The sequence below is a fragment of the Macrosteles quadrilineatus genome, unplaced genomic scaffold, assembly GCF_028750875.1.
Source record: "Macrosteles quadrilineatus isolate MER2022 unplaced genomic scaffold, UCM_ALF_1.0 Scaffold_7__1_contigs__length_78375512, whole genome shotgun sequence".
In the NCBI taxonomy this organism is placed as follows: Eukaryota; Metazoa; Arthropoda; class Insecta; order Hemiptera; family Cicadellidae; genus Macrosteles; species Macrosteles quadrilineatus.
In genome coordinates, this window is record NW_026542600.1 from 42,813,800 (window position 1) to 42,827,209 (window position 13,410).

Below are 13,410 nucleotides of genomic sequence, written 5' to 3' on the forward strand. Positions count from 1 at the left end.
ATCAATATTAAATCATAAATAGGAGTTTAAAGCAGTACGGTTTTAATTACAGGCGAGAAGAACTAGTGAATAAAATAATGCTTAAAATGATCGGCAAATGAATAGGATTTTTAGAGGATAGAGGGCTTACTTTAGTGGGAAATAGTCCACTTAAACACAAGAAACACAAAAAACTATACACAACTGTACACAAAAGTTAGAAGTCAACTCCAGTTGAAAAATTATACGTAGACCAGAGTGGACCTTTTCCCACTCAGGTAAGCCTGCTATTATAACAATCATAGAAACTCTACCTCTTGTGCTTTTATTTTACATCTTCCACGGCAAATATGTACTATACAATTTTAAAGAGTGCACATACTGTACTTCCAACATTTCGTCATGATATCTGTTTTAATAAAAGACAAAAGTAGTATATTAACCTGCACATCTAGAGGAGCAGACCCAGCTCTTCGTGTGTCTATTGTAAACTCTGTAGGCTTGCCTTTGACCACTCCATCCCTCTCAATACCTTTTCCGTAGCATTCAACCTGGAAAAAAAAATTCAACCACCATAGTCATCAATCATTTAAGAAATAGTTCTGGGAACAAGGTACTTTTTTATTTTGGGAAAAAATAAGCTACTAGCAACAAACTTCCTGGATACTGGATCTAAGTGCAAGTTTTCTTAAAAAACTTTTTTTTTACTGGAAAGTTGCTTATGCTCAGATTTACTTTAGTTAGGGTTATTTTCAAATATCTGTGAAAATATGTATTCACTGTACAAAATTAAATATTTTCACTTTTCGTGATAGCACCTGGATGAAAGCTCACCATGAACAACTTTTGAAAACTTTACCAATCTACGGTTAGTGGGAACTAGAATGTTGTCTCAATTTCCGATGTATGTATCCTCTCATTTTGTCGTGATTGAATTGGTAACAAAATAAATTGTTTTAAAACCACCACAATGTACTCTTAATTGAAATAAATAAAACTTTAGGGATCAGAAAAGTTTTGCTATTTAAATGAATGAGTTCCCCATTGCCAACAACACTCTAGTTTTATACATCCTTGGACTCATGCTTTCAAAAAACGTTTAAAAAAAATTGTTTTAGGACTACTTTCTAAAAAGTGTGGATTTTAAATTTTGTTAAGGTGTATATAATAGCCCAAATCATAACAAAAGGAACCTATTTTTGAGGTTATTACCTTCTCTGGGAAATAGTCGGTGTTGGGAAGGATCTGAGCAATGTAAGGTGACTTGGGTATGTCCTCATTGTCACACAAGATGTGTATCACGTATTCGCCAGGAACTGTCGGGTAGTAGCGAACATCTGCTGAGCCGTCTTCATTGTCAGTGAAGTCTATCTTGGCTTGTGAAGGTCCCTCAATACCAAAACCTACACAACAAAATACAAACATTATAACTTTGTTTTGTATAATTTTATCAACTATCTGATCTGGTCTAACATAAACAAGATATCTTTGGAAATTTTCCCAAAGAGATAGTTCGGCATATTTGGGTAATCCTCCTTAAAATGTGGAAAAAAATATAAACAAGTTCAGTGGGTTTGTTTAGTAGGAAAACTTTAAAGTTCTCACTAAGAACATTGAGCTTCAATAGAGAGTCATTTACTTTATATTATAGTAAGAAATTCAAAATAATAAACCACAACTTATTTAGTTCAACTTGATACTCGGTTATTTGTACCTTGAAAGCGGAACTTTCAACTTTCTAAGTTAAACTGATCTTAGACTAGCAATTAAGGTCGAATCATTGTTGAGGTTTATACTATTAACAACTGAATGTAGAAGCATGTTTACAGGGAATTATCTCGAGGAATACTCTTCTTAGAAAAGAGATTTTATCTATGACAAAATTAACCCATAAAGTGTTTTTTTGCTTTTTGTTTTTTTGTCCTAAGATGCTAGGCACGAGCCCGGAATTGTTTTTCACATTACTTCAGGCTAGACCTAGGGGTTCCGGCATTATCACTTAGATAAAATGGTGACTTGGCGGGATTTGAACCCGGGACCTCAGGGACTGAAGTCCCGTGCTCTTACCGCGCTCCCCCACCCCATAAAGTGCTTAATATCTACATTTATTTAATCAAGCTACTTTTATTTTAATAATATGGAGCTTACAGGTTTTGAAAGCAAGTTTTTGATTTTAAACAGAGCAATAAATTTCTTACCTAGGGCACCAGTTTCTCCATTAGTCTCCACAGTGAAGAGAGCCGGATATGCTACGACCCCTCCTACTAGTCCAGGACCATAGGCTCTGATTGCCGTTTCCTTGTAAGGACCAACGTTCACTTCGAAAGGAGACTTTGGTACTTCTGTGCCAGCGTATGTTACCATCACAACATATCTTCCTTCCTTCTTCGGATGGTAAACAGCATCATAAGTTGTACCATCAACTTTAGTAACTTTTACAGGCTCGTTAATACCACCTGTTCAACAGATTTGACATTTATAAGCATCAAGTTTTCAGTAATGAGACAAATTTGTTGAGAGTCGTATTGTAGTTAGATTTATATGATTTCTATTTGCTGTTGATTGAAGCTGTAACACAAAGCTTAAAAGTGATTTTCTATACATTTATTTAAAAAAATTAGTAGCCTTGGTAGGGCTTGGTAGAGGTTACTTGCCATGATTTATCTGTTGTACCTATTTGGAAATGTATACCAAGAGCACCAAAATATGTGTTTCTTTTGTAAGGCAACATTAAGGCTTACTATTGAAATTTGGATGCAAGATTCTCTTATTCAGCTAGTAATTCAATTTTTATTAGTTTAACATATACAGACATAAATACTTGGACATCAAACAAAGTTTTGGTCAAATGGAAATAATATGGGTTGCATGGAGTTGCCCCCAGAAGGTGAGTCGAGACCCTTAACCTTAAACCCTTTAATAAATATTTAGTTTGACAATGAACCTGTAGGTTAAAACCAATTCTCGCCTAACCAAATAACCGGATCATTCAACAGTTTGACAGGTTTTTTTTAACTTTTTTGGCTGCAGTTGTTCAAATATAATCTGCCTTAAAATTGGTAAAAGGCAAAACAAAAATTTTAATGGCAACTTTGTTTATTTTGTGTTTGGAAAATTCTTGACATGTTTTCATTGCATATGTTGTTTTTGAGCAGTAATCCTCAATGATAACTGCAGTGACTGACCTGGTCCAATGATGCGGACATCTGGAGTTCCCTCCCCTGCGCCAGCTGTGAGGATATGAAAGTCTGCAGCGTCGTTGACTCTGACGCCCTGCGGCTGCAGACCACGTCCCCAGCATCTCACTTTCTTGGCATCTGATACTAGAAAAGAAAACCAATAATCAATAATTGTTTAATGACTTTAGATAACGTTTCTTCATTTAAACTTTTACACAAACATCGATATTTTACTGTTGTCAAAATGTATTGCATACATCCTTTCTTTTCTAAATAGTTAACCGAACATATAATCTCAAAAACTGTTTTGAACGCATTCTCATTTAGTTTCTGACAGTTACTTTTCTTAGGCACCTCTTACTTGTAACATTCCAGAGCTCTTACAAAATTTGTTATACATTAACTGATGTGGTGTTTTCACTCTTTACCATTAATTTCGATTGATACAATTTGATTAATTATAAGTCACGATACTTTTTTGGTGGCACATACGGGGGGCCACCAGTTGACCGACAAGATACTTGGTCGTTTTGCCACTAGACCGTCTTTTTTAATTAAATAGATAAATACTGAAAACCAGTACGTCGACAAGTTATTTCATCGTCAGTCCAGTTGACCGGCCTGTAAAACTAAATTATTATATACGAGAAACCAACTTGTCGTCAATCGACCCGGCCGACATACCACTTGCTCGTCCTTTAGGTGGGGATGTGTTGAGCAGCAGTGCCAGCGGCGCGCGCAGCTGTGGAGGGCGCTGTAGGCGTACCAACTTCTGTATCTTGTAGCGGCGGTTTTTATTCCGACGATTTCCAGCTATCACAATGCAGCGGACTAGTGAGGTTTTTTATTACGTGTAATTGTTTGTTTCTCAATCGATATTTGTTTATATACAGTACAGTGAATATAAATATGCCTATATTAATTTACTTCAATTAAATACACGTTTTTTAGCTACTACATTTAAATTATTGAAGAATTACATGAAATCTATTTGTAAAAACTTACTTTGAACATTTCATTACAGCTAAGAAAGTGGTGTCAATAGGATAGTTAAATTAGAATTCTCCGCGAACAAAGATAAAATGTTCAGATCATCTTCTATATAATTAATAGGCCAACACGAAATTTGTCGGTTGAACTCCTCCGCCATTTCTTAAACGATTTTATCTATTGACGTCTCATTAGAAAGAGCGTGTTGCGTAGATTTGCAAACTGACCTTACATTTTTTAAAAAGCCACTTGGGCTCTGCCTCATTGGCTTTTAAAGATCCCATGTTATCCTTATGAAGAACATATTTGTTTCCATTATGATCAGCTGGGTTTTATATTGTATGTAATATTTAAGCTGCAATTCAAAGAAATGCGTCCTAGAAAAATTAAATCCTTAAAAATTAAATCATTGAAAGGACCCATTTGCCAATTATCTATGATATTAAAACGAAACAGTGTTTTTTTTTTATTTCACGATTCTGAATCAACCACTCGACGGATTTTCATGATTTTTGTGTTGAAAGAAAGATAATTTTGAGAACTAGGGAATGTCAAAGCCATAATTTTAGTTTAGGGTCCCAGTTTTTTAGAAATTAGGTTTCAATTTTTTTAAAGTCTATCAGCCGACGCTAAGATTCTAAACTAGCTATTGGCATAAAATAATTTGCTTAACATAACAGCTATAAACATTCAGCTTTTGTGTCACAAATTCAGCGTTTGGATAAAAATGTAAAGACATACTTAGGGTTGACTTATTTATACTATGTGTAATGCTAATCATAATAATAAAGTGTACAGTAGTACAAATTTGATTCTACAATATACGGTACGTAGTTTTATCCAAAGAAATTATCAAAAACCCCGAATGAAATTGTTATTTGACTCAATAGTCAATGCATATAAGCGAGTCTTATCTTTCGATGCAGATTAAATAATACAAAGGCACAGGAATGCGCGAGACCAAGGACAAGGTCACGGCACGGTTGCTATAGAAACGACGAAACTATCTATTAGAATTGCGCGCCAACGTCAACTAAACGCCAGACTGTACAATAAACATGCCGCGTGTGTAGTGTTCGACGGAGCTATAGTACTATCAGTTGGCAATACTGGCTTCTAGCCTCGAGCGAGGTGGTTCAACCATGAGAAGCGCCTCAAACTCCTGGGTAATCCCCGGTTAACTCCTCCCACTCTGCCCGCTATCCCCACCTAAAAGACGAGCAAGTGGTAAGTCGGTCTTGTCGATTGACGACAAGTTGGTTTCTCGTATATAATAATTTAGTTTTACAGGCCGGTCAACTGGAATGACGATGAAACAACTTGTCGACGTACTGGTTTTCAGTATTTATCTATTTAATTAAAAAAGACGGTCTAGTGGCCAGACGACCAAGTATCTTGTCGGTCTACTGGTAGGCTCCCGGCACATACAGACAATCAACTGTTAACCAGAGAACTTATCCCTGTCCACAAAAATCATTTATTCAAACCACATGTTGGTAAACATATATTATTTCAAAATTTTATGACAGTATTCTGTCCAACAAAGACAAAAATGTAATATATTCTTTCCAATGAATTATATACCTGGCGAGACTCTAACTCCAAATGGGCTGTTATTGATGGATTGTCCAGCAAAAAAGACGTTGACAGAATGCAGGCCTATGATTGGAGAGACGTATTCACATCTCCAGTCATCAGGGGAGATCTGGCGCAGCTTGACTGGAACAGTGTTCTTGTGTCCCGCAGGATCTAGGATAATCACCTCCGGGACTCCACGTCCTGCTCCTGTAAAGCACCAATTATATGAGGAGGATTCTTTATTCTAGGAATCCATCTGATTCCCAAGAAGGTAAAGATTAAGAGATGGTGAGGTTCTACACAATGATTTATTTGTTTTAGATAGTTTCTCGGTTGACATTTTTGGTGTTGGTTCTATCAGACGAATATACAATTTTTCCCAACACTTATTTTGATAATATATACCCAGTAAATAAATATAAAAGCTATTACAATGGTGACTGCTTTTGACCAGTCATCATCAGGCTCAACCACAGTCTGTAAAAATATGTAGATATATCATGAAGTGATATAAGACCTATTCTACTATATTCGTGTTTTAGTTAAGTAAACTGTCATTATTAGAGTAAAATGAGTCATGAGTAAAGCCGGGTATTCCTGGACACAGAAGAGGAGGGCGGAGAGCAGAAAACCGATTGACATGGCATTTGCTACGCTTCTAGGAAAACTGTAACATTAAATTACCTAAGACAAGATGAGTCTGTTCTCCGCGTTCCTCTGTCCGCGCCTAGGAAAACCCAGCTTAATAGACCAAACATTAAATCCGATTTTAAGATTTTAAAAAATTATATCAGAATACTACACACTGTAGTACAGTATAACACTATCTCTTTGATTCTCAGATTAAATAGCTTACTCTAGATATAGAGAGATATAATTGTAGACGTAATGACAAAAGAGGAAGGCCTGAGTAATACAGTGGTTGTCAAGACATAGTACTTGACAGCTAGAGCAAAGCAATGACTCGGTAAATACTTCCAACCCTTGCCTCAAGCAAATAATTTAAAAAATTGTTAATTTCAGGTTTCCCCACTTACATAGTTTTTCTCCACCCCTTTCTACATAAAAAATCCACCACAATGATATGATGGTACAAACTACCAAAGTGACACCTCTGTTTATACATATTTTTTAGACAAATTTGAAAACAAACAGCAATGCTTGAGCTTGCGGTGAAAACAGTTAGATTTTGTAAACTGCTCAAAGAAATGTCAAGTGAAAATAGAAAAGTATTTTTATAACATGACAGTCTTCCACTTACAAGAATAGCAAGGACAAATACCAACTTGTGTGTGTTTATTGTTTGGGTGAGATAAACTTAGAAGATCAACTATGAAAAGTTCAGCGAGTTATACAAATTTAGTAAAAATTTTAAGGTTAGAGTATTTTTTTATTGTTGTAAATATTACTTATTTTGAGATACAAAACTAAAACATATATAACATAAATACTGGCATCTTGAAATGTTAAACGGTAGCAACTTCAAAACATGCCTTTCAAAATCAGTCCTGTGATGATCTGTGTTCAAAGTTTGTCCTCATTACAGAGCTGCATTTCCCATTGGTTACTGTATGGACATGTGAAATGAAACGAAGATGCTTCTTTATTGAGGCAAACTAAGGACCTCAAGGTCCTTTCTTACAGTTAACCTCTGATTGGAGTTTGAAGGTTGGAGGTTATTTAATGACAGGTGTCTTTAAATTTAGTATAAAGCGTTACAGCAAAACATATAGGCATTAAAAAATAATGATAATATAGGTAAATGCTCAAAGATGAGCGGTCATGGCCAAGGTACCTATGGAACTGTCTAAAAATCTAAATACAGCAAATTACACTTGAAAGTTGGGTCAAAATTGGTTTTGAACCAAAGTTCTTTGCCAAATTAACTGTTTTGAACCTCCAAACTTTATTGGGAATTTCCATATTGTAATATAGGTACAGAAATAGATAACGGTAGACTTTCAATCCCCACATCATTGCAATCTGGCACTCACAGCAAATTGCACTTGGTGATTGGAAGGCTTTAAGTACAAATGTACCATTTAAAGACAACCAATTCTAAAAGTGAGATATGTTCTTAGCTAAACAATAAACGTTTTAGTTGAGAGTCATAACTTTCTAGATACTATCTTACTTCAGTAGTTTATTAGTTCAGTGGTATCGTGTTTACCTTTAGAACAAATATCGAAGTAGGTAGGTCGGTTGATCATGACACCCTCAGGTTGAAGTCCTGGCCCGGATGCAGTTACCTTTGAAGGATCCCCTGCATGTCCTTCCACTAGAACAGAGTATGGAGACTTGGGAATCTCTCTTCCTGCAAACTTGACTGTCACTTTGTGTGTACCCTCTATCTTGGGTGTGTAGGACACACTGTATGTGAGGTTTCTGTCCTTGTTGAATCTGATGTCCACCTAAAAAATTTAAAAACTATATAGGCCTATAGCTGACCTCAGTAACATAATAATGTTTTACAAGCTTATACTGTCCCAAAAGAGATTTGAAAATTATAATAACTAGGAATTGAGGCATTTAGCTCACAATTATAAGGACAATTCTAGTCTTGTAATTTTAGTAAAAAAAAATTTTTTTTAAGAAGTTGGCGGAATATTTTAAACTTGTATTTGCCCGTCTACATGGCCTCTATGGGCCTGTGCGTGGAACGTATCCAGCAAAGCTAGGGCTGATTTGGTAGGTACACTACGAGGGTGAACTGTGTACTGGTAAAATGTTTGTGGCATTGACCAGGATCCGAACCCACAACATTTAATGATAGTCAGATTATTCACTTATAAAATGTGGTTTTGTCTTAGTTTCCATAAAAATAATCTATTTGGGATTTGATATTAGGATATTATTAGCTAAAAATTTGGGGTTACAGAAACTATTTTTAAAAGGAGAATGAAATAAAATTTCCATGCAATCCATAATCTTGTATGACAACTTATATCCACTGTCAGTGGATTGATCACTAAAAATTGAGGTACAAGAAGTACACCCTACTGGTAGCTAGAAGCCCTGTTCTCCATCCCTCCACCCCCTTTCTCTGTAAACAACTAACTGTGTTACATCAACGGTAACAACACAAAACAACAACAACAGAACAATACACAGAATCAATATTTCTTCAGAACTTTGACTATAAAAGCTCAAAATATTTTCTATATAGAGAGAAATAGGAGCAGTAGCACCATTCTTCATATATTACCCTTCAAATTGAGCCCTGATTTGTAATATGACTTAGAACTGAATAAAGTAATATTACTGGACTCCACAAAATTCTTCTTCTTCTTCTTCTTCTTATCTTACAAACCAAGAACTTTCATTCAACCAACATAAAACTTACAGGTTCCAATTTTCCGTAAGGATTTTCTACTGTGACTTCCACATTGCCTTTGCCTGCAGAGAAGGTCTCGACAGTGAATATGGCAGGAGCGCCAACAACTGGACCTGTAGGTTCTATGCCAGGACCATATGCTCTCACTCTGAGGGATTGACACACAAGATATAACATCCACACATACATTATCCAGAATGTAGAGATAAATATATTTCTGTAAACTTGGATTTTAAAATTATTGAGACATTGAAACATTAATATCCATTGTGAATCTTTAAAATTACTCTGCCATAATAGCTCTTATTATGTAAGGTATGATAACTTTATAGTAGCTATGTATATTGCTGTTTTTTCCAACTACTTATAAACCAATATAATTAAATTTTTCTAATAGTTGTGAACGTTAAGTCAAGAAACCAAATACATAGGGTTTGAAAATGAATAGAACTAATAGATCTAAGACACTGCCCCTATGTTAAAGGTTGTAGCTAGTTTATAAAATATACTAAATGAAGTTGATGTACCAACAGAATATGCATATGTAAAATACTGATTTCAGTCGAATATACAAAAATTTTAACCTAGCCAAGCTGAAAGGGCGCCTTATTTTAAACTATAGTAACTTAAATGTCACGCCAACAATAAAAAACCAGTATTAGACACTAAAAGCTAATGAAAAAAATAGTTTTAAATTGTAGAAGACGCTGTGAGTGGCCCATGTAACTAAGTGTTCTTTTTATAAAAATTGAATACAGCTGGTAAATATAGATATATACAGAGTCAGGCAAAAGTCTGGAACACCCCAGTTAACCTTTTAACGCGTTGCAGTAGGAAAACCAAACTCGGCACATATTTGCAACATAAGAAATTGAACTTTTTCATCAAAGTTACAACTTTGCCCCAGCCCCCAAAATGGGGTATTTTGGGGGCAGTCCCAAATTTTCAAAAGTAAACATCTATCATGTGACCCTTCATTTTTAAGGGGTTAAGGGGTTATCAAAAGAAATTGAATGGCGCAAACCAGAGGTCAATATCGCACCCCTAATCAAAATGGCAGCCATTTTAATTATTTAAGATGAGCAAGCAAGATCAAGTCTGGACACCCCCAGTTAACTTTATAACGTGTGGCAGTGGTAAAACCAAACTCGGCACATGATTACAAACATAAAAAAAATGCACTTTTTCATTAAAGCTAGAATTTGTACCCGGCCCCCAAAATGGGGTATTTTGGGGGCAGCCCCAAATTTTCAAATATAAACCCCTATCATATGACCCCTCATTTTAAAGGGTTTCTCAAGACAAATTAAATGGTGCAAACTATAGGTCAATATCGCACCCCTAATCAAAATGGCAGTAATTTTGAAACAAATATTATAATTTCAATAATATGTCCCCTATTAACTTTTTAACAGTTTATAGCAGGAAAACTAAACTCAGCATACCTTTATGAAAAAAGAGAATTCACCTTTTGGCCAGTATTAAAATATTAAATTTTAAAAGTTAACTGGGAGTGTCCAGACTTTATCTTGCTTGCTCATCTTAAATAATTAAAATGGCTGCCATTTTGATTAGGGGTGCGATATTGACCTTTGGTTTGCGCCATTCAATTTCTTTTGATAACCCCTTTAAAATGAGGGGTCACATGATAGATGTTTACTTTTGAAAATTTGGGACTGTCCCCAAAATACCCCATTTTGGGGGCTGGGGCAAAGTTGTAACTTTGATGAAAAAGTGCAATTTCTTATGTTGTAAATATGTGCCGAGTTTGGTTTTCCTACTGCAACGTGTTAGAAAGTTAACTTGGAGGTTCCAGACTTTTGCCTAACCCTGTATGTTGTCTAATTCAGTACCTAAAAGTCAATGATATGAATAACTGCAAAGACAACTATTTCTCTTATTATCAGCTGATTAATCTACTGTATTTTTTAAACCACGTAATAAATAATTTTAATATTCTAGTACCATAAATGAGAATCACACATCTTACAAACCAAGCTCTAAATGCTCTAAATTTTATCTGCATTTCAGAAATAAAACTGAATAAAACATAAAAAGTTACAAATCATAAAGTGAAAGAAGACGATAAAATTTACATTGGTGAATTGGAGAGATTGATATTAATAAAAGACAAAATTGAGACTAAAATTAAAATAATAATAGAACAAAAGACATAGCGAGCAATAGTTAAAAGTTAGATGAAAAGCAAGAGCTTCTTTGATCCTAAGATTTAAGATATAAAGTCTTGATATCTTAAAATTTAAAACTAATGAGGATTACATAGAGATGGTGTTTAACCCCAAATTTAACAAAAGTTCTACTTACTATATTACAGAGGATATTTATTTGACATACTACTTAAAATTTTGACGTTTGTTATGAATGATTGTTTGTAAGAAAAACATTGACACAATAAATTAGCTACACAACACTAAGCTAAGTACAAAGTTGAAAACTTTAAATCTTACAAAATATTAAAGTTGGTGAGAATGGTGATTTCTAGAAATTATTACAATCTTGATTGTGGAAGCTTTACTCCGTTATAGTTTGTAAATGAACATACACCTTTTTACTATTTAAGAATCTCCTTTTCAATATTAAATAGAGAATCAGGGTCTAAGAGCAAATCAATTATCTTATATTCTGATTTGTTATAACATAACACCAGAGAGTATAGAGACAAATTCCTAAAGCAGCGTTTGAAAACTAAACATTACATGACCATTGGATTAAATTTTGAAGCCTCCTCAAAACTTTTTGAGCCACCGAAATATTTTCCAAATAATTATCAGTTCTTAAAAATCTTACGGCATGAATTATTTAAATAAAACATTATCATCAACTATAGCTATTGTACCATGCTGAATAAAAAAAATGTTCACTGAAAAAAAAAGATATTTACTTTGTTGATGTTTCTTTTTATTATTTAAATATAAATTCTGTATCACTAACTAAAATTATTATAGTTTGAACAAATGTCTTGGTTTTGATTTAGGGTTTTAAAGTCAGAATATTTAAACGACATATCCATATTGGACCGAAGTCTGATGGCCGTTAATGGCAGTAAAACGTTGTTTTGAAGAAGAATATTTCGATTTAAAAACTGTATGTACAGTAGAGTCCCGCAAACTCGGCACTGGATAACCCGGCAGTCTGGATAACTCGGCCATCACCTGGCTCAGAAAATTAGTGATTTTTCGGGTCCGAGTTAAACATGGACACAAGCCAGCTCAATTATAATCATTTGCAACTCGTACTAAGGATTTGTTGTACTATATCTGATGACTTAATACTGACTTGTAATATAAATCTAATTGAAAAAGGCGGTTAAAAAGCTTAAAAATTGTATTGCTCTTATTTTTAACTCTAGTTCCCGATAACACGGCATTTCACAAACTCTACCACTGGGACTCTACTGTATCGCAAATAAATTTACAGGAGATGGCCTGATTTTGTGTATGACGAGTTACCAATAAAAACACAACTAAGCTCTAGAAACATACATGCTTATTATAAGGCAGTATTATATGTTTTTGGCAAGTTTATTATGTAGAAGCAAATCAGAAAACACTTTTATAAAACCATGAACTTTAACTTACCGGGGTGGTGGAATACTGCACAAGAAAAGAATATTTAGTACAGATATAAAAAAACAGTAACCACTTAGAAATAAGAAACGTCTAATATTGATAGAAATAAATTACTTACTTAAGAGTGTACAAACAAGTTATTTATTTATAATGCAGTATCAGAAAGTGTGTCCCAATAGAAAATTATTCATTTTTCCTAATATGAAAATACTTTTGTGTGTAAAAACCATTCCTGATGCTGTGTCACTTACTTTATTGCTTTCACTATAAAACTAGACTATGGATAGTTTGAGTTTTGATATAAAAGCTTAGATTAAGTCAGTGTTCATTGAAATTTCAGTCATTGATCAGTCACAGCATTTAAAATTTAAAAACCAGGGCCAACTAAGAAGCTATACGCCTCAACGAGCCTTAATTAAAAACAACCCTCCTACATCTTTCAATTTTTCCGAATTAATCACCTGTTTTTTCAAGTGAAATTAGATGTCTGGATTCTCATTAACCAAGAAAAATCATACTAAAAAAACATTAATGAATAAAGTGCTAGATTTTTTTATATCTATCATTTGTCTGGAAATCTGTGTCAAACAGAAAATACACAAATTCAATTAATTGTGCAACAATTACTTCAAGGGTTGGATGAAAACGCTTTCCAAAACATGTTACTTATTGTATCGCCAACTCAGATAATAGTATATTACGTTACTAGCCAGGTAAGTGGTGTTTAACCGTGCGAGTACGTTAAAGCTCGTCACACACT

General features: G+C 34.4%; 1 protein-coding gene across 3 annotated transcripts in view; it reads right to left on the reverse strand.

Moving 5' to 3' along the window:
* LOC128998701 (filamin-A) overlaps positions 1-13,410 on the reverse strand; it is a 184,286-nt gene that overhangs the window by 124,224 nt on the left and 46,652 nt on the right. For 2 of the 3 annotated variants that reach the window (XM_054424945.1, XM_054424947.1), the window contains exons 6-13: positions 12,660-12,674; positions 9,070-9,208; positions 7,897-8,137; positions 5,733-5,933; positions 3,165-3,302; positions 2,178-2,435; positions 1,192-1,382; positions 423-530 (exon numbers count right to left, since the gene is read on the reverse strand). In XM_054424945.1, coding sequence (XP_054280920.1) covers positions 423-530; positions 1,192-1,382; positions 2,178-2,435; positions 3,165-3,302; positions 5,733-5,933; positions 7,897-8,137; positions 9,070-9,208; positions 12,660-12,674 — 1,291 coding nt within the window. The remainder of the gene's footprint in view (positions 1-422; positions 531-1,191; positions 1,383-2,177; positions 2,436-3,164; positions 3,303-5,732; positions 5,934-7,896; positions 8,138-9,069; positions 9,209-12,659; positions 12,675-13,410) is intronic. The other variant, XM_054424946.1, reaches the window with a different exon arrangement.